The sequence below is a fragment of the Camarhynchus parvulus genome, chromosome 7 (assembly GCF_901933205.1).
Source record: "Camarhynchus parvulus chromosome 7, STF_HiC, whole genome shotgun sequence".
Taxonomy (NCBI): domain Eukaryota; kingdom Metazoa; phylum Chordata; class Aves; order Passeriformes; family Thraupidae; genus Camarhynchus; species Camarhynchus parvulus.
Window position 1 is genome coordinate 11,300,007 of NC_044577.1, and position 20,433 is coordinate 11,320,439.

The window sequence follows — 20,433 nt, forward strand, 5'->3', positions numbered from 1 at the left end:
GAAGTCACATTTATGCCACAGATAAGAAAAATGTTTCATCCTTTAGTGGGAAGGAATTGTGATGTTTCTGGCTTGCAGTTATTGTTCAGACTTGATGCACTCATTTTGTATGTTTAGGAAACAAATTTTTATCAGTCTGGAGTAACCATTGACTTTGTTTTGTGGGATCTTGTTTTCATTTTTAGTTTGGTAGACAGGGAATGCTATCATGCTCTCTTGCTTTTTCTGTAGAGACTTCTGCCTGGGTAATCACTGGGTAATCTCCACTGAGTAATCTCCAGTGAAATCACAGATAGGTAAAGGCAGTCAGAAGAGTCTGAGCTTACTGAGCCTTGACTTCCGTGGGGGGAGGTATTGGAATATGATCCCAATATTACCAGATGGAACGTGCCTGGGCTCGTCTGGCCCTTGCTGCTTGACCAGAGGTGGCAACTGTGGTGTTTTCACCTCAGAGACACCCCTGGCTAGCTGTATGTTGCAGCTGGCACTTGGAACAAGTCCAGGCAAGCAGGAACTCAGTTTTACCTCTGGTTGAAAGGCCTTAGGTGATGGTGAAGAGGAAAAGGAGACGGATTCTGCCGGAAGGTTTAATCCAGAGTTTTATTCCAGGGTCACAGATCTCCGAATCTTGGTAACAGCTCCAACAGAACAACGACCGCATGGTCTCAGTGTCCTTTCAAACCCCGGGGACAGGGGGAGGGAAGGGGTAGGTATGCCACCAACCAGGTAGGAGCGGGGAAGTCTCAGGGGACAATGACACCTAGAGAGGCCAATGAGCCCAGGGCTGAGAAGCATCTTTTGAGCTTTAGCCAATCACACGACGCCCTTGCTGGAATGTCCAGCTTGACGGACAGCACTTAGCAGGAGGCAAGGGGAGGGGAAGGGAGAAGGTATTGCCACACCTGGGAAAGGACTGGGATAGCTAAAACAGGAAATTGCATCACACTGCAACAGGGAGGGATCCACCCTTGTGAAGTGTGAGACTGGTGAAGTCTCCCTTGCTCACAGGAAGTTTGTTTAAACAAAGTTTCCGCTATCCTGATTTAGACTATTCAGTGTGAGTATTTCACTTGTGTGTGTTGAGGGCTGTGTTTATGTGGCTGCACAGTGTAATACCTGGTGCATGCAGTGGTACTTGTCAGCACCAGCCCAAAGGCAAGGCAAGCTGGAACTGGAGCTGCAGCTGCTATCCAGCCACTTGGGCATTTCTGTGTGATCTCCTGCAGGGTGTTGTGAGATGGAAGTTTGAAACTCTTGGGGAGAGTGGGTTGGTTTTGTACAACCCAGGGATTCATCAGTCCTTGCTATCCACACTGTACACCCTTCCTGTATCCAGTGATACAGAGCTGTGCCAGAAAGATACTGGTCACAAACACAAACAAACAAACAAATGTAGTTGGTTGCTGTTGAGACTTACTAGTAGCATACAGACCCATGCAGGTGTGCGCTCTCCACCTACAGAATTAAGGAATCTGTGTCTTGTGCAGCCCCTGCACAGACAGATTTAAGTGGAACTAGTGTAAAAAGTCTTCTGGGGAAGTTGCTGTCTTGGCAAGATCATGATCTTAAAGTGGTAAATAAGTTTCCTGGTCTCCTGTCCCTCATGTCATTTTTGTGCAGGAGCTGTATGTCCCGCCCTGTGCCAGTGCAGGCGACAGTCGTTCCAGTTGCTGAGCAGGCAGGAACTGCAGCAGTTTTTCTTCCTCAAGATCATCCTTTCTAGGGAGATGAAGTTTTGGCAGGTTGTACAAGGAAAAGATTGGGTCACTGAGACAGTTCTGGAAGAAACCAGAGTGCAGGGGAGCCGAGGGAAATGAGGGAGGCTAATTTAACAAAAGGACAGTAACTTTTCCAGGGAGGGCAAGAGGAAGAAATCAAAAGTGAAACTAATAGTGCCAAAAGGGGTGGGCCTTCAAGCTGCTGATTGAGAGGAGAAGCCATTATCTGTCCGTCATAGTGCATATCACGGCACGGGGGCTCTTTCGGACTGCAACTGAAGTCTTGGTTCAGGTAAGACACAGAAGAAATTATGGAGGGAAAGAGATGCTGAGACTTGGAATGACATGGAGACAAACATTTTGGATCTGAAGATGAAAGAGTACTTGTGGTGTTGCTCTGTGCTGTTCCCAGCCTTTGGATGATGGTGCAATTCCTGCCAGCGAAAGAAGGTTTTCTGATCTGTTACTAGAGTCTGCCTTTTGGAAGGAATTTATACACCTCATTCTATCAATGAGTATGGTATGGTTTTGAGTTTGTAAAGATAGATAGGTTGAAATCCATGAATGACCATTTTCATTGCAAAATTTTAACAAATTTCAGCACTCCTAACTCTCTTCATAAGAGACCCCTCTGCCGTGAGGGTCTGCTGAGAGTCTGGTAGCCATACTGAGTGCTGTTTTATTTCCTGCTTCATGGAAGATTCCAGCAACTTGCATGCTGGGAGCCTTTTCATTGAAGGCTAAGTTCTTTATTTTAAAGAGAGTGAAGATGTAAGAAGTTAATTATGTTCAAATTCCCCTCTAAATGGGGAAGTATATTACATAAATAATTTCAGAAGAATGTTCAGTTGTTGATTTCCCTGCATTTACTGAATGCTGCTACTGAATTTGGTGCTAATAGTTGGCTTTATTTTTAATTTAAAAAATATCTTCCTGTTAAAAATAAACTGGACTGAGTTGGAGAGGGACTTCAGAGAAAGGGGGTAAGTCATGACAGATCTCATGACATTGCAGGGCAGTGGGACTGAGATATTTTAAATGAAAATATGTAGATTCAGCCATGTCTGTTTTTTAATTAGGATTTGTGTATGAAAGCAAAAGTGCTGAGCTGTGCTTATGCTAGAAAGCACTAGGTATGCTGCTTAGTTGTTGCTGTAAAACAAGAGCAAAACCTGATTACTTCATGGCTTTTTTACCTTTTTTTTCTCACAAGTTCTGTAATAATCAGTTTTCTGAAAATTGAAGTAGCTGAAGTAGGGATGTCCTGCTTTATTAGCATTTTATATATGTTGTTGTAAAATATTTCTTGGAAGTCATGTGATAATACCGTATTGTAAAAAAGGCACTTTTCCTGGAACTTTAGAGATTGGCTGTCTCACTTTCTTCAGAGCTGTTCTCCCACGTAAGTGATTTAAAATTACTACTACAATTAATATGATTTTTACTGGTATCAGTTGTGCCTTTAAGTTAGCAAATTGCAGAAAAAGACAGTGGCGCTTAAATGTTGTTTTAATTATGCTCCCTGTAATTACCGACAGGCTTAAATGGAACGTATAGGTGGCACATCTCTTCTAACTGCAATAACTTGATGGGTTTGAAACTTACAGCCTTTGAGAAATAAAATAAAAATTCTCTTTACAAGAAAGATTTGCTGCTATAAGCAATATCTCTTGTATCTTAAATGACAGGCATGATTTATGTGAGAAAGACGATAACTTCATAACTACCTACCAAGACAATATTATTCTTTCCTGTGTGGTTATAGAAATATAAAGTCAGGCAATCATTGAGGTTAAGCACATTAAGATACTACTGGCTTATATGGGCTGAAGGACATGGATTCTTGCCTGTTTAAAAGTTTGGTTTGAGTGGATTTAAAGAAAACAGTATTTTGGGGAGAACACAAATTGTATGTGCTGTGTCACAACGTGTTTCACTGTTTATCAGTTTACTTGAAATGCAAAGGTTTAAGATTCAGTTATACATTTACTAGATTCACTTGTACATTCACTCCTGCTAACCCACACAATGCTGACCAAGGGCAGGCTACAAAAAGCTCCTTTGCTGTCAAGTGATGCTTGGAGGAGAGTGGAATACAATTGTCTGCTAATTATTATTTCCAGTTAGTCAGCTGGACTACCTTGGAGTACTGTTACTGAAACATTTGCAGTAGCAGTAAGTAAAATGGATTGCAGTATTCCAGTAGTGCAGGAGCAGGAAATTCTCTTTTGTCATTGTCGCCTTTTCTGTCTCCCACTGCCAGTGTCTATAAGACAAGAGACCTGTTCTGAATGCATTTATATAGTTCTCTTCAGAGATTCCCAGGTGTCTGACACCTAGGGCAGAGAAAGTAAAGTGGCAAATGGGTCTCGTACTAGAAGGAAGAGGAGACAGGTCCTTTAAGTGCCAGCTGTAGGCTGATTTGTCTCAAGCATGCTGAGCATTGCTACAGGAGAGGTGTGATCAGGGGAGAGGGTCCTGAGGCAGTGGGGCAGCGCTGGGCTGAGCCAGCTCCCTGCTCCACCCTGAGATTTGTGCTCCGTTCCCCACCCCAGCTTCCTTCTGGGGAAAGGGTGGCAGTGCACACGTGAACAAAACACGAGTCTAATTTAGATAATGGCCATGCGCCAGGTTAACTCCAGCAGGACACGGACTGGGCAGATTGGGCACACACCCCTGCCCCCCTTTATGCCCTCTCTGTTCTCTTTCCATCTCCAGACTATCCATGTGGCAGCATCAACACAGAATCTAAGGACTGGGGATATTGTTTGCTTTCTTCTCTTTCTTGGCTTGCACAGCTATAATATTTTACCCCATATTCTATTTTGAAGTTTGTTGTGGGAGGGAGGAGCTTGGAGATTTTTGTGGCTCGGGAGCCAGGACCTTTTGAGGAGTTTGTTGTGGGATTTGTGAAGTGTACTGTGCAAAATTAAGGGCTTGTTAGCCTCCCCTCTTGTGGGAGTGTATTGTAGAAATTTAAGGGCAGGTTAGCTGATACCTTTTGAGTTTAAATATCAGGCTGGGCTGGTTGCTGCAGTTAAGAAGATGGTGCAATCGAAAAATGAGACCTCCTGACACATGTCCAGTGTCTTTGTTCAGCTTGAAAAGAGTTTGTAGCAGACACCAACATGCCCATGGGTTGTCACATCAGTGGAGGCAGGTCCCTTCAGTGTCAGGGGGGACAGCTGGAAGGCTTGGAATTTTCTAACTTCCTCTTGTGCTCAAAAGTTGAATCCATAAGCCAAGTTAATTATTTCTAAAGCTGATGGAGAAAGTGGAGGAGAAGGGAGGTGATATTCTATGCTCAGTGAAACAGAGATAGTTTGGTAAGAATTCTTCATGGGCCTTTGTAAAAGGGATGACATGATCTGTATTTGCCTTTAATATTACAAATTCATTGAGAGCTGGGAACTGAGTTTACTTGATTCAGATAAACCAAAACAGGAAGAGGTGCTTTGGGTAAGCTGGCCAGAAGCAGTATGAAAAGAAAGGAGAAGCCAGATAGCTCAGAGTAGCTATACTCATGTGGACTCTCAGTCCTATTATGGTGTGAAATTTAGCAGTCTCATTTGTTACATAGTCTATATTTCAGACTGGCAAGTGGCTGTTTCTCCCAAATGATATCAAACTTCAAAAACCCCAAACCCGAAGAAAACCAGCAGCAGCCTGCCAGGATTTTACATCCTATACATTGGTACTTCCCACTGTCTAGACACACCATAGGAAGCAAGAATAATCTATGACTTTCTCTGCTAATGTCACTTAGTACAGAGGTTTCAATATACTTTGTAAAGTCCAGAGAACTGAAGGAGTTAAGCATCAAAGCTATGATAGCAAGACAGCCCCTCTCTATGGAAATACTTCTGACTGCATGTATTAATTTTGGGCTATTGTACACGATATGATACCTCTTACACAAATCATGTTGTTGCACTAGTCTTACTGACAAATGAAATCAACTGCTGCTTGTGTTTAGATCCAAATCCTGATGTGAAATGAGTACAGACTTCCGCAAACTGCTTTTTGAAGTTTCTGAGGCTTTGGTGACAGAGGAAGTGTCAGCTCTTAAATTCCTCAGCCAGGACCATGTCCCCAGGGGGAAGCTGGAAGCCATCCATGAGCCCAAGGCCTTCTTTGAAGTGCTGCAGGAGAAAGACATGATCGGGGCAGGGAACCTGTTCTTCCTGAAGGAGCTGCTCTACCGGATCCATCGGATCGACCTCCTGACTGCCCGCCTGGGCTCCAGCCGTGAGGAGATGGAGAGGGAGCTGCAGGTCCCGGGCAGGGCTCAGGTGTCAGATTACAGGTAAACACGGGAGCATGCACGATGCAACACTTCAGTGTCAACTGTCTCTTCTGTCTGCACTGTTGTCTTGTGAATATCCCAGCATAACTGTGTTTATTACACATGAATTCCTGCCATTGTGAGTTCTACATTTTGCAGTTCAAATGTTTAATTGTGGTGTTTACTTCTTTCTTGAAGGTCTCTCTATTGTTTATTGTCAGGCAACTGCTGTATGGAATTGCAGAGGATTTGACTTCAGAAGATGTCAGAAATGTGAAGTTCCTGCTCCGAAAACAACTACCAAAGAACAAGCTCCAGGAAAATGCTGTATGAAAAGTGGTCTTGAGAAGTTTTTTGCAAGGCTAGTTCAGAGTCCTCTAGTTCTTGTAAGAAGGGAGGAAAGAGAAAGCAGTCTGCTGTCATGAAAATCTGGTTTGAAAGAATTGTGACATTAGCTAATAGCTGCTGTATGAAAGAATGGATCCTTATTTTTTGCACTGTATCTTTGCCTTTTTTGCTGCCCTGATTCTATTTTCTCTCCACCAGCTACCTCTTTATTCTTATCTTCTTGCAAAATCCATCATGCTCTTCCTTTAATCTTTGCTTGGCATTTCTAAGACAAATGTCTTTATAAGACATATGCTATACCTAAGAAGAGTGATGTTCTCTAAAGGAAAAACAATGTTTTGGAGACAGAAAATCAAGTTCTAATGTGAGTTGAACCACAAATTTTTGTGTGTCAATGGGTAAATTTTCTTCTTTATTATAATTTGGAGTAACAACATATTGTTAACTTTCCCCCAAAAGTATTAAGACTAGTTTAACATTTGTAATGAACTGTAATGTTATTAAAGTGTTTGGTATTATTAAGAACCTTCCTTAAAAGTCCTATTTGTATTGTGGCACGTAGAGAAAAATTAGCAGATTTATCTCCAACTTGGTGGGAAATTGAGCTTTAATAAACAAAATTAGTGCTGAACAGCTTTTCTGCGATAGAAAATGGAAAATGGCATAGCTAAAGGACTTAGCAGCACTTCATCAGAACACAAAGGCACAACAGGATGTTATGTTATCCTCATCAGTGCTTTGTGCTGCTGAAACAAAGCAGGATAGCCTAGTTATAGGCAATTTATAATTGTCCTGCTTTAACCTTAGTGATGATGGGTTTATTCAGTTGCATTGCATCTTGACCCTTGCTTTAATGAGTTTTGGAGGAAAAAGTAATAGGTCTTTAGCTGGTCCCTGGGAATGAGGATGTTATCTTCTGCCCTGATGCAGAGCTGCCTGATACTGCGGTTATCAAAGGTCACTGAATGAGTTTGGTTTATGTGTTTTTGTTTTACCAGTCAATGTTGCAGGTCTTTCTGGAAATGGAAATTAATGAGAAAATTAAAGAAGATAACCTGACAATGCTGAAAGATATATTACAGGGATTTAGAGCTGACATAAAGAAAAAAATTGATGCCTATGAAGAAAAAAGAAGAGGTAAATTTATTTAAGCTGTTCAAGAACAGATCTGGGGTCTTTTGTGGGTTTTATACCTCCATCCTTGGCAGCTTAGAAGTCCAGTAAAAAGGAAGAGAACTTATGGTACCCTAGGACATGCAGAACAGCTCTGGAGGATTCTGATTTCTGAAGTTTTCTGCTACTTCATTATCCTATCATGGATTTTTGTATCTATCCTTGAAGTATGTTCTGTCCCTTGTAAATGGCCTTCTTCTGCCTTCTCTTTGCCTTAAATGCAATTTATCTGTTCAGGAAAAAGTGCAGTACTGGTTTTGGACCAGCATAACTTCCAAGTCACTGCAAGAGACAGGAAGTGACAGGTGACTTAGTGAAATTTGTGTTGGGAGATTGTCACCACTATCTCCTGTAAGCCAGGCCCTTTGCTCTCAGTCAAAGGGTAGTCCCTGAAAACCTGGCTAAAGTGTAACTTTCTGTAACCAGATAGGAAATTTCAAGGACTTCATTATATCCCGGCTGTTGCAGCTGAGGTGGCGCCTTCTGGCACCACAGCTGGGTGTGACTTTGGGAAACAGGATGTCTCAGTCAATAGCAACTTCCTTCTGAACGACTCAGGTTGTGAGTTTCCTCAGAAACATTTAAACAATCTAAGCAGTACCCTGCAGAACTACCCAGCAGCTCTCCCTGCATGTCTTTGTGCTGCTGTCCTCTGCTGGTGTCTCTAAAAGAGCAGAAGATAATTGCCAAAGTAGGCTATTGCCAAGCAAGTTCTGTGTTGGGGAATGGCTTCTAGTAGTATTGTTATTATCTTGTCCTCTTGATAAGTAGAAAAAAAAAGCATGTTGTGTAGAGCCCTGACAATTAAACTTCATTTAAACATGTTTTTGCAACTTGTAAAATGAGTACTGTGATTTTGTTTCCTTGGTTAGAGTCGTGGATTTGATGATTTCTTTACTTTTTTCAGAAAGTTCTATTCAAAGAAGTGCTCTGAGGAGATCTTTCATTATGCTGGTATTTTGCATCCTTGCATCCACTCACACAGTAAAGTCCTCTAGAGAAGGGACAGTAGCTTCAGAAGTAAATGGACCAGCGTTTTTTACTATTGTACAGAAATGGGTCTCCTCTTTCACTTATATATCCCACAGTTGAGAGGCTGGTGAATGGCTTGCCTGGGATGACTACTCACATTTAACCTTTTATTATCTGTATCTTGCTACCAATAAAAGAGCAGAGAAGCAAAGAAGCCGTGGAGCACAGCCCTGCATGGCTTCTATAACAACCAGTAGTCTGTGAAACTGGAGCCAAGCTTGGCTCAGCTCTACAAAATGCTGGTGTCTCACTGCTGTGAAAACCCCCTGCACCTCACTCCTTGTTCTGGCTTTCTGAGTGTTGAAATATGCACAGTGGAAGATTTATCCTTGTGGTTTTGAAATGTTTGTTTATCTTCTCCTTCTTAGAAAAGTATTCTAGGGAAGAAGTCCGCTATCCTGTGTCTGTGTACCCAGAGGAACAAGGAGCAGAGGGGGAGGCGGAGGCAGCAAAACAGGTAAGAAATGCCTCAAGAGTACCTTCAAAGTATTTATCCATCTCCTGGGAGAGGGAACATAAATTCATAACACTAAGCAGGTGGAACAACCAAGATGGAGGGGTAGGCCTTGGAACAATTCTTATTTTCCAGACAAGGCCGAGCCTTCTTTGTGGGGACCTGATTGTCAGCAACCTTTTAGGCAAGATATGAACAAACAGTTGAGTAAAGAAACCAGTCTTAATAATAATGGAGACTGGGACATTAAAGTCCTGGCCAGGATACTCCTGAACAGATGTGAAGGGAATAGCAGAACCCTCTACCTCACTGGAATTGCATATCCTGACCGAAGAGAGAGAGGAGAAGAGGTTCAGGGAGACAATGCAGATTTCTGTCCTCTGTAGCTAAATTGTATCTTTAGGCTTTTCCTTTCTTGTTTCTTAGCCTTTGTGATTTTCTTTTGTGCTTAGATAATGATGGACCAACAATCTGTATATAGTGTATTTCTCTTTTGAATGCCTGGCTCTGCTTTCCTACCTGTTTTTTTTTTTGTTTTTTTTTTGTTTCTGCAGTATGGGAAAATATATAAGATGAAAAATAACCCCCATGGTTACTGCTTAATTATTAACAACCACATTTTTAAAAATCCATGTCACAATAGAGAGGGAACATTGCAAGATGGAGGTAAGTACTTTTAAAATTCAATTACTGGTTTGGGTTTTTTCCTCTGATAATTCTTGAAAACAATAATCTAATCTTTGCTGTGAAGAAGAATCACGTCCATGGTACTCCCTGGCTTCCAGAGCCTGGAGTGACAGTCATGGCACCAATTGGAAATATGTCACTTCCAACATTTAGCTGATGGCTTAAAGAAGGATCTACTTTTTGTTCTAGGAAAAAGGTATTGTCTTAATTGGTTGTATGTACAACTAGAGAAAAAGTGATTATTATTCCATCTTTCCAGTTCTTGATTGTTTTCAGTTCTTAGCTTAGAAAAATATTTTAAGTCCTCAATTTCTCTTCAATGCTCAAATAAATGCTCTGTAACTTTCCTTAAAGCCTGTCTTTCTGCAATCACTTTTAAGATAATCAAGAGTAAAAAAGTAATGACAGGTTCCTGAAAGGACATGTCACAGATATTTTAACTCCATCCAGCCCATTTACAAGCTGCTTTCTTCCCAGCTACTTCCTCTCTGCCCATACCACAATTAGGCCACCATTTGCTGAGAAGTCTTCCTAGCAATTGTGAGCAGGTTACTCTGATTCCCTTCTTGCTGCATCAACCACTCACACAGAATGAGGGACCCACTTAATTTAAGAGAGGCAGGATTTGTCATTCTAAAGAGGTGGCACATCTTTTAACTTGCCAAGTGTTGTTCTTGGGCATCTGAGACTACTATGCAATGCATAGTTAAAGCTTGGGTTAACACAGTAAACTTCACTAATTTGTACCAATACAACATAGAATCTAAAACCTGGTTTTGTGTTAGACAGCATGATATTTAACACAATTGTGTTTAAAACAAAAAATTAGGCAAATTAGGCATTTGGGTTTTTCTAATAGGATTTGGCAAGCTAAGAGCGAGTCAGGTGATTTTACTGGTGGGATCTGAACACTTCTTCTAGTATCTGATCTACTACATCTTCCTTGTCACTGTGTATGTTTAACAAGTTCCTTCTGATTTTTTCCCCAGAGGCTGTGAAGAGGGTCTTTAAGTGGCTTCAGTTTGAGACAGTTGAGCACATGGATCTAGAAGGAAAAAAAATATATGACACAGTTGAAGAATACAGTAAGAAAGATCATAGAAATATGGACTGTTTTGTTTGCTTCATTTTCTCCCATGGTGAAAAAGACAAAATAAAAGGTGTTGATGATGAGTGTGTAAATATTGAAGATTTAGTCTCCCGCTTCACTGGAACTAATTGTCCTTCTCTTGCTGGCAAACCCAAGGTGTTTATTATCCAGGCTTGCCAAGGCTCTGAACATCATCCATCTGTTGCAGTAGAATCAGACTCTTCTGGACATCTTGAGGTGGATGCTAGTCCTTTGACTTCCATTCCTGATAGGGCTGATATTCTGATTGGCATGGCTACAGTGGAGGACTACTTGTGCTACCGCAGTCCTAAGACTGGCAGTGTTTACATTCAATCCCTCTGTGAGAAGATGGAGTCGCTTTGCCCACAGTAAGTACTGTTTCTAATTCTTGTACATTTAGAGTATTGCAGATGTGCATACTTAAGCATGCTATGCTGAAACACGGTGGTTTGCATTTGTGCAATGAATGCTTTTGCCATTCAGGACAGTGGAGAACAGTATTTATTTTGAAATTGGGCACTGTCAGTCTTCTACAGATAAGCCAAAGTATAAGTGACTCCCCCTGGTTTTCCTGTGACCAAACCAGGGTTGTAATGCTGCAACGTTACACACAAACAAGTGTGTGTATGTCTGTTTTTTAACATTTTTTTACTGAGAATTTTTTTTCTTCCGGTGATACCTGACTAGAGGTGAATTTGTTGAGTGATTACACAGACAAAACTCCCCAGTGCTGTGCAGGCATAATTTTCATTGTTGCCTCCCACCCATCCCCTCATAAACTTCATTTAGAAAATAGAATTTCCCTTCAGATATCATTTTCTCATGGCGTCCAGAAGAAGAGATGGAGAATGTGTAGGTTTATTTCATCTTGGTGACCTCTTCTGGCTGTAACCAGAGCAATGCTAGATGGAGGTTGCTTTTATTTCTCCCAAACACACCGAATTCTGTGGTTATTCAATGGAATGTGCAATTTCAGTGGCAATAGGGTGAGGAAGATACCAGCCTTCCCTGGGATACCACTTTAGTGGGGCAAACACACATCACCTTCTTGGCTGAGCTGCAAGTACCATGTGTTTCAGTGTATAACTTCTCTTCATTTTTGTTCAAGGTATGTGGATCTTGCAACCATCCTGACAGAAGTGAACAGTGAAGTGGCCACAAAAGACATAAAAGGATTTAAGCAAATGCCAAAGATAACATCGACACTACTGAAGCTATTGATCTTTGAAGTTCCACAATGCAAAGCAGACAAGTAAGAATACACTCAGTTAGGAATGACATCTGGGCTTTGACAGGGAAGAGAATTTACATGAGAAATTATCTGGATCTATGTAGTAGCCCTAGCCCTTTAAGGAGGCATAGGACCTAAATTTTTCAAATTCCATATTGAATAAGTCTTCCAATACCTGGATCTGTAACAGTCGGGTAAGACTGTGGAAAACTACAAATCATCAGGCTTTCTTTCCTGCAGAAGCAGTGGAGTATGTTCAATTTGGGTTTCAAGTGAGAAAGGACTTTCAAGTACTACTGTAAAAGTTATTGGAATTGTCAATGAAGTCCGATTTGTGTCTGAGTTAAGTCACTAAAATCTGCAAAAAAATAACAGATTCAGAAAGCAGGATGCATTCCCAAGCAGCATGTGTTAGGTTGTAACTGCCTTACCCGGAGGTGAATCGTTGTCTGTCTTTGGAAGTTCCAAATGTTCATGGAAAATAACATCCTGCTCCAGAAGGACCAAAACCTCATGATTATGTTAGTCTGGTTCTTTTCTTCTAAATACTTGGTTTATGTCAATCATCTGCTTAAATAAGCAGCCCGATTGTGTAAGTTTTTCAATAATAAAGGTTCTCACTTCACTATTTCTCAGAGCTCTCAGAGCACAGTGTCTTGAATGAATGTGGAATACTGGAAAGAAGTTCTGTAATCATGTTTCTGTTAGAATAAATTCTCTTGGTTTTTATATCACCTCAGTTTGTGGTGTGTTCCTGTCTTGGATGAGCTATCTGAGGGACAGTCAGCATGACAAACACTTTTACCCCACAGAAGTAATTTTGTTCTTGTTGGAGTGTTTGTTGTCAGCCACCCTAAGGGGCAGCAGCTGGAGAGATGGTAGGAAAGAATAAGTTCAGGACTGTCATAATAATGGCAGCTGATGCCAGTAGGACCATTCAGTAATTGCTTCCTCTGTGAGAAACTCGCTGGAAGGTGGCAGCTGCTCCAGAAGTGAAGTTGTACATCTACAGCATTTCTGTTTCTCATATTTCTGTGTCAGAGTTCAATACACTCAGACCAAGTTCTTTCAGCTTTTCTACATGAGACGGAATGGGATATCAAATTTAATTATTTGGTATCTTTGGGGATACACAGGATTTTGATTTGGTAGGGTAAGACAGCTACATAGGTGTGCTATCTGTCATGACCCTGGACATTTCCAGTCATGGTGGAATGTGGGTGGAAGCCAGCTCAAGCCCATTGTTCTTTTCAAAGTTTAAATGTTTTATCAGTTGTCCAGGTTTTATACTTTTATGTTGGGTTGGGATCAGCCACTTATCCACACCCTCCATGGTGGTCTGGCTTGCTCAAGAAAGCATTATTCCTTGTTAATTGTCTGGGGTACCTGATGATTCACAGATGCAAATGTCTCCTGCAAAATTAAGGTCACTCTCCAATCCTGATGTTGAGGTAAATTGGACTTTCTTTATTATCTGTTCTTCCCTGAGATGGTGTGGGTTTTTTTGTCCTTTTCCTCTGAGCTGTCCTTCACTGGAAGGGGGGTGGGGGGATGGGGATATAGAGGGTGCTGATCAGTCACACCCTGTGATTTAAATTAATTTAATTTATTTCATATTCTGTTCTGCCTATTAAAATCCAGCTACCTCCATAGTTTACCATTATCACTTGTGGATGAAGACCTACTAGGAGGAAGAGAAAACCCCATCAAAATCCTTTAAAGAACCACAAAACAGCCATACTGTGAATTTATATGTAGGTCATGCAGCAACCAGGCAAGGAGAAAACACACTTTGAGTTTTGCAGTTCTGAGCAAAGTGTGGCTGGTGGGTTTTTGCATGGATTTGTGTCCCTCCCACAGAGCTGAGTGGTAAGAAGGAAGTTGGTTCTGACATTTCCTGACTGTTTTTTCTCTCTAGTACAAGCTAGACAACAGTGAGTGGCAATTACTTTTTCTCTGTGAAGGCCCTCAGCTTTGTTTTTTACTTTGCCTTTTCTTTCCTATCAGCTCATGGCTGGGAGGCCAAATCCAGTCAAAAGCCTGGCACTTAATTCTATTTTGTTTTCAGACAGCAGAATCACTGCCACCAGAAAGTGGGGCCAGAAGTCTGGTAGGAAAGAAAAACTGAAAGCAGGCAAGACCAGAGTGGTACTATTTGAAAAGGAAAACACCTGTAAGAGTTGAGCTGTTAGCTAAAGAAGAAATAATGCTGTCCAGGGGCATGAGTCCTTGCCCAGTCATTCACATTTTGCTACCTATTCTTTCAGTTTAACAGCAGTGTTGAGTGTTCAGCATTTTTATTCTGACCCCTAAAAAACATGAGCATATTCTCTCTGAAATTATTCAAATCTGCCTCTTTTCAACTAGAGATCTTTCAAATTATGAACAGAGAATGACATGTTTAATCTTCAATGACTTCTTTGCAATGTGCTAAGAAATATAAGTGAGATCTTTGGGAATTCATTCATTCTGTGTATCCTTTCTGTAAGTGTGTCTTTTCTTGTCACTCTGTTCTGTTATTGACAGCCACTGGAACTCCCCAGGCCACAAACATGGCTGGCTCTTGTGGATGCCAGCCACACATGGCATGTTATCCTGGACACATCTCCTGAGCTTGGCCTAAGTCTTCTATGTTAGTTTTATATGTGTAGCCACTTTGTGTTTAGGCCTGATTTGTCCAGGTATGTGAGTGCAAAGATGGATCCTTAGAACAAGACAGGAGGATCTTGTTCTAACGTGTCTTGAGGAGAGGTCAGCTTATGCCATGTTGAAAAGTGCTTTGCTATTTGGAATCCTTCTGGCTTTGACCCAACTTGCCATGCATATAGTCACCAAATATCTTGCATAGGGGTCTGAACATGGATAAGGCGCTTCTATGATAACAATGTACAGATTTCTGTTTAATGTATTGTTAAAGTGTTTTTTACTGGATTTTTGGGAATGGGATGCTGGTTTCAAATCAGTGCTTAACAAAGATAAAGAACATTGGTTCTTTATTATACAGTATGGATGTGCTGAGGCTTGTTCTCTGGCTCAAAGTGAGCATTAAGTGAGTTTTCAAAAGGATGGAATCCAGATGGTAAAATCTCTCCCCTCCTGTTGTGAAATACCATCTATTCATGGTGCTGCAGCAGAAGGTGAAGTGGAGGTGGTGCAGCATCCCAGGGCCCTTAACCAGCGCAGTGCCTGCTCCTGTTGTAAAATGTCCTGAGCAGATGTGGGACGGGTGGGAAGGGAGTGGTTTTCCATGTCTGGTGGCTGCTCGGGGCTGAACGCCTACAGGGAGGGTGCTGCCTTTTCTGACAGCAGCCCAGAAGGCTCGCAAGGAGGAAGGAGAATCAGTGGTGCTATAAAGGCTTCCTTCTCCTTGTATTAAAATCGCAGTGGTTTGGCCTGGGAACCAGCGAGAGGCGACAACAGGAAACGCTCGGGCACAGGGAGATCTTTACATCCGCACTAGCCGGTTCGGATTGCTCAAGAATGGGCTCAAGAACAGGTGGAATTGTGAACAGACACAGCCCACGACACGCCGCTCCCCACGGAACGGCGGGAGGCTTCGCTCCGGAAGTTTAAATCCAGAGGGAAGCACCGCCGCGGGCGGGGCTCCGCCTTCCGCCCTGGGCGGCTGCGGCGCCGCCATGGAGCTGCCCCAGGGACGGCTGCTGGCGGTCAGCGACGAGCTGGACGGGGCCGAGCTGGCGGCGCTGAAGTTCCTCTGCCGGGACCACGTGCCCTGGAGAAGGCTGGAAGCCGTCCGGACCCCTCACGACTTGTTCGAAGCGCTGCAGGAGAAGGGCTTGCTGGAGCCGGGAGACCTGGCCTTCCTCAGGGAGCTGCTCTACCGCATCGGGCGGATCGACGTCCTGGTTGCCCACCTGGGCTCCAGCCGGGAGCAGGTGGAGAGGGAGCTGCGGGCGCCGGGCGGGGCGCGGGTGCCGCCCTTCAGGTGGGTGAGGGCGCCGGGCTGGGCCGGCCCGGCTGCTCGCCTCGTTCTGTCCGGGACAGCCGTCACCTCCGCTCAGCCGGGCTCAAGAGTTTCACTTCAGGCGGTCCTGGGCCTTGTGGCCTCCATCTCAAACGGGAAAAAAGGGGAATATGTGCCGGGGGACAGTAGGCAAGAGGAGCGGTGCATAGTACGGAGCTGTACTTGGAAACACGATGAAACAACCGCCCTCCACGTCTTTTTCTAGATACTTGCTCTTTCAGCTGTACGAAGATGTCACCGAAGATGAGCTGATGTATTTCAAGTTACTTTTGGGCAACAAATTGCCAAAAAGCAAGCTAACCCATGAGACTGTAAGTATCTCTGTAATACTTTTTAAAAATTATTACTATAATCCGTAGAGGCAGTTGGGTTGCTTATGGGGGAATGAGCTTCACTCTTCTTTATGGTGTCACTCTTAAGATGAAAACACCACAAGAAAAGGGGTGCCCCTGAGTGCATGTGGGACTTGTTTGTGCTGGTGTCGGGCACAGCTTTTGCAGCAGTGTCACAGCCAGCTGTGCCAGGAGTGCCAGGCACGGAGGCCATCACATCCAAGCATCACAGGGAGCTCAGGGCACTCAGTGGCCTTAATAAACAAAAAACTGATAAACACATTTACTTATCTTGCCCAACAGACTTTTTTTTTTTCTCAGTCATTATCAAATATAGAAAGTGATCTACTGTGGATATTATTTTATATGTTTCTTTAAATGCCGAAAATAGAGATCTAAGCAGCAGATTCTTCTCAAGGCTAAGTCAAATGAGTTGGAATTTACAAGTAGCCTTGTAGATCCAGTGCTTTTATGTTGGCCCAGCCTGCAGTTCTGATTCGTTGGTACTTTGTTCTGTCTAATAAAAGTTTTGAGGATTTTCCTTCTTTTCTTAGAGGGGAGACTGTGAGAGCTGTTCTAGTAAATTCTTGGGGTGACCACTGTGCTCTGCCACTCACTGATGAATTTCTGTCCCTTGGGTCCCCTTTTGCTTCAGAGCAATCTCTATACCTCACATGATGGTGTAGAGATTGCTCTGAAGCAAAAGGGGACCTAAGGGACAGAAAACCCTTTTTGCCAGTGCTTAAGATGGTCACTGCAGTGATTCCTCTGTTTCACTTGAGTGCACAGTAGCCACTGAAAGTTGAATGAAAACAATCATTAGAAATATTGCTACATTCCTGTATGACCACTGTTAGATGTCCTGGGTTAGATCTTAATTAGATCTTGGCACCTCTGAGCTACAGAAAGGAACTTAGTATGTTTTGAGAAGATGTTGGTACTTAACAGTACTTGTAGGTTTTGTTGAACTAGGATTAGCTGGCTCAGCTGAGGTCTCACCTGAGCTTCCAGTCAGCTGGATTGACTCTGTGGGCCACATGTGCTGTCACTACATTAAGGCTTTAGGTGCACATGCTGCAGCTTCGCTCCCAGTGGCAGCATGGAGGTGCCCTAAGAGCAAACTGCCTTTCTGATTACCCAGACAATGCTTGACATTCTCACTGAGATGGAGAAGAAGGGCCTTCTGGGGAAAGACAACTTAAGTATGCTGAAGAGTCTCTGTGAAAAAATTAACATCAGCCTGTGGAACAGAATTGAAGATGGATTAAAGCTGTTTGGTAAAACAGAACAAACCAGCCTCTTCCCCATAGTTATTCTTGTAGTGATGTATAGGTATTGTACAGCACTGATCATGACTGCTTTGCAGGCCAAGAAGAAATGCTCATCACAGAGGAACAGAGGGTCAGCACAGGATACCCTGAGCGACATCCGGTGTCATCTGTAGCACCTGGTCCTCCTGGCAGTTTTAATGACTCTTCCCAGGTAAGCTAGCTCATTTCTTAGAAACATCATCATTTTATCTTAGAAGAACTCACCCCTCCATGAAGTGAACAGTTGTTCTAAGACCAACTGTTAAAAGCACTGTCTAGAAAAAGAAAAATGCACAACTCTGCATCCTTTATTCTGAAGCTGTGTCACAGGCACAGCTGCTGCAGTGTTGTACTTCAGAAACATCTGCAAGGATAGTAAGGTAGGCTGAGTTTATGCTACCAGGAATTAGGCAGTTGGCAGCTGGCTTGGCACCAAGATATGAGTGAACAGAGCACCTTGTGTGGGCTGAGGCTGACATTGGTGGTCCTGCACAGACTGCCAAAGGCAGTGGGGCAGGGCACTGCCAGGCCCTGGGAGCAAAGCTGTTGAGGGAGAGCTGCCTGGAGAGGAGGCCAGCTGGCTCCAGACCCTGTTCTGCCACTCACAACAGCTAAGGAGCACTTGGAGGAGACCGTAGGAGCTTCACCAGGTGTCTTTATTTTCAGCTGCTTGAAGCTTACAAAATGACCAGCCGACCCTGTGGAGTGTGCCTGATCCTGAATAATCACAATTTTGCAAAAGCTAGAGAAGGAGTGCTGGAACACAAACACATGAAGGATCGGAATGGGACAGACGTGGATGCAGGTACAGTGAATGTTAAAGATGAGTTTGCCAATCTTTAAAAATAGAAATCTTGTTTCTCTTTCTAAAGGTCTGAATTTCAGTCTTCCCTTTCTAGGATCACTTTTGTTGTAGTGGCTCAGTTGGCTCCATTTACTGTGCTGCCAAATCCCAATCAACTCATTAAGTTTTTAGTGCCTGACACTGAACAATTCACTTGCATTTTGCAGTTTTAGTGAGGTGACTGAAACCTTAAGCAGCACCTTGAGCCTGGACTTAACAAACTAGGCTAGCTTTGCATCAGCCTTATGCATACTAATTCTAAAATATGCAGAAACGTGCAAGAAAACCTTTTCATGCCAGTTAAGGGAACACAGTAGAGATATGATTAGTTATTAGACTATTAGAGTATTTTCAGACCAGGAATGTAGCTATGTGGATGTAGTCATGTAGCAGATGACCAGTTATATCTAGAAATGCAATCTGCAGTTGCAGAGTCCAACTTTCATATAATGAAATGTCTCAAATTTCCCTTCTCTTTCCAGCGGCTCTGAGGAATGTCTTTAGCAAGCTTCATTTTACAGTAGAAGAATGTAGAGACCTCACTGCAGAAGAAATCCGTGAGACTGTGAACATCTTCCGGAGTGCAGACCATGAGGACAAGGACTGTTTTGTTTGCTGTATCCTGTCTCATGGGAAAAAAGGCATTATATATGGTGTTGATGGGCAGGAAGTACCTATCAGGGAACTGACCACTTCTTTCACTGCACAGAATTGCAATTCACTTGCTGGAAAACCAAAAGTTTTTTTTATTCAGGCCTGCCAAGGTGATGCTTTCCATCAAGGTGTGACCATCGAAACAGATTCTGGAGAGCAAGATTCTTCTGTGGAGCGAGATGCGAGGCTTCAGCTCGAGTGCATCCCTGCAGAGGCAGACTTCCTCCTGGGCATGGCCACCCTGCAGGATTACGTCTCCTACAGAAGTCCCAAGGAGGGAACCTGGTACATACAGGCACTGTGCCAGCACTTGGAGTACAGCTGTCCTCGGTACCTATGTTTCCATAAGCTTATTTTTGGCAACACCTGAATTTTCCTTCTGGATGACAAGAATTTGATGTGGATGCAGAGGCAGATGCTATGAAGTGGGAATACTTGCTCAGAGTGAAAACAGTGATGTAGGACAGAGCAGAACCATGCAAACTGTTCAAAGCAACTTAGGGAAGTGCTCTGAAGCCTATTAAAAACAGGAGCTGTTAGCACTGTTGTGTATACCAAGATAGCAAAAATGTTATTTTGCTGATGTTAACTGCCTAACACAAACTGTACTTGTTTCTTTGCAGAGGGGAAGATATTCTCACCATCCTGACAGCAGTAAATCAAGAAGTGAGCAGAAAAACTTGTGAGCGGGGCACAAAGAAGCAGATGCCACAGCCCAGTTTCACCCTGAGGAAGAGGCTCATCTTTCCTGTCAACTAAATGGGAGGCAACTGCATGCCAGAGAGAGCCGCTGCAGCCTGGAATTGGCTGGTTTCAGAATTCAGTCAAACACAACAGACTTTCAGTGCCTGCTCTTAGCACAATGGCAGATATTTTTAATTTTATCTACAGCTAAGGAGAAAAAGCCTTAAGACATTTGTATTGATACATTAATTTGTATTAACACTTTATACGTGAGAGCATCTCTGAGCTGGTCTCTGATTTATTTAGCTGATCTCTCTCAGTGGTTTGCTGGCAAAAATCTACTTGGTGTTCTCTTATCAGCTGTACCACATTGCTTTTGCTTTCATAAGGTATTTTAAGGCAACTTTTAGAAGACAACCATTATAAAGCTTTGTGTACTTTATGACTAACCTTTGCAAAATAAAGGGAGGAGTGCTGTAAATTTTATAGGATATAATCAGCTCACATTAGTGTGTTTTGTTACTTGTCCCCATGACTTAGAATCATCCATTCTTAGTAGCTTGGTACACTTCAAGATCAAGTTAA

At 42.9% G+C, this 20,433-nt stretch overlaps 2 protein-coding genes across 2 annotated transcripts; both read left to right on the plus strand.

Annotated features, from left to right (window-relative positions):
• Nucleotides 1-5,667: 5,667 nt before the first annotated feature.
• CASP8 (caspase 8) lies at nucleotides 5,668-12,141 on the plus strand. Its single transcript, XM_030952477.1, has 7 exons — nucleotides 5,668-6,024; nucleotides 6,225-6,330; nucleotides 7,350-7,488; nucleotides 8,925-9,013; nucleotides 9,565-9,676; nucleotides 10,687-11,176; nucleotides 11,917-12,141. The coding sequence occupies exons 1-7, from the start codon at nucleotides 5,714-5,716 to the stop codon at nucleotides 12,062-12,064; spliced, it is 1,395 nt and encodes a 464-aa protein (XP_030808337.1). The 5' UTR covers nucleotides 5,668-5,713; the 3' UTR covers nucleotides 12,065-12,141.
• Nucleotides 12,142-15,650: 3,509 nt separating this feature from the next.
• On the plus strand, nucleotides 15,651-20,344 carry LOC115905531 (caspase-8-like). Its single transcript, XM_030951902.1, has 7 exons — nucleotides 15,651-15,985; nucleotides 16,230-16,335; nucleotides 17,498-17,633; nucleotides 17,723-17,838; nucleotides 18,333-18,471; nucleotides 18,993-19,494; nucleotides 19,788-20,344. The coding sequence occupies exons 1-7, from the start codon at nucleotides 15,678-15,680 to the stop codon at nucleotides 19,921-19,923; spliced, it is 1,443 nt and encodes a 480-aa protein (XP_030807762.1). The 5' UTR covers nucleotides 15,651-15,677; the 3' UTR covers nucleotides 19,924-20,344.
• Nucleotides 20,345-20,433: the final 89 nt, after the last annotated feature.

What these genes read in the sequence shown, in the direction of transcription:
- CASP8 (XM_030952477.1), top strand. Translation starts at nt 5,714, where the DNA reads ATGAGTACAGACTTCCGCAAACTGCTTTTTGAAGTTTCTGAGGCTTTG. An exon ending in GCTCAGGTGTCAGATTACAG is followed by an intron (nt 6,025 to 6,224) that starts GTAAACACGGGA and finishes GTTTATTGTCAG; the next exon opens with GCAACTGCTGTATGGAATTG. An exon ending in AGGCGGAGGCAGCAAAACAG is followed by an intron (nt 9,014 to 9,564) that starts GTAAGAAATGCC and finishes TTGTTTCTGCAG; the next exon opens with TATGGGAAAATATATAAGAT.
- LOC115905531 (XM_030951902.1), top strand. Translation starts at nt 15,678, where the DNA reads ATGGAGCTGCCCCAGGGACGGCTGCTGGCGGTCAGCGACGAGCTGGAC. An exon ending in GCGCGGGTGCCGCCCTTCAG is followed by an intron (nt 15,986 to 16,229) that starts GTGGGTGAGGGC and finishes GTCTTTTTCTAG; the next exon opens with ATACTTGCTCTTTCAGCTGT. An exon ending in GTTTTAATGACTCTTCCCAG is followed by an intron (nt 17,839 to 18,332) that starts GTAAGCTAGCTC and finishes CTTTATTTTCAG; the next exon opens with CTGCTTGAAGCTTACAAAAT.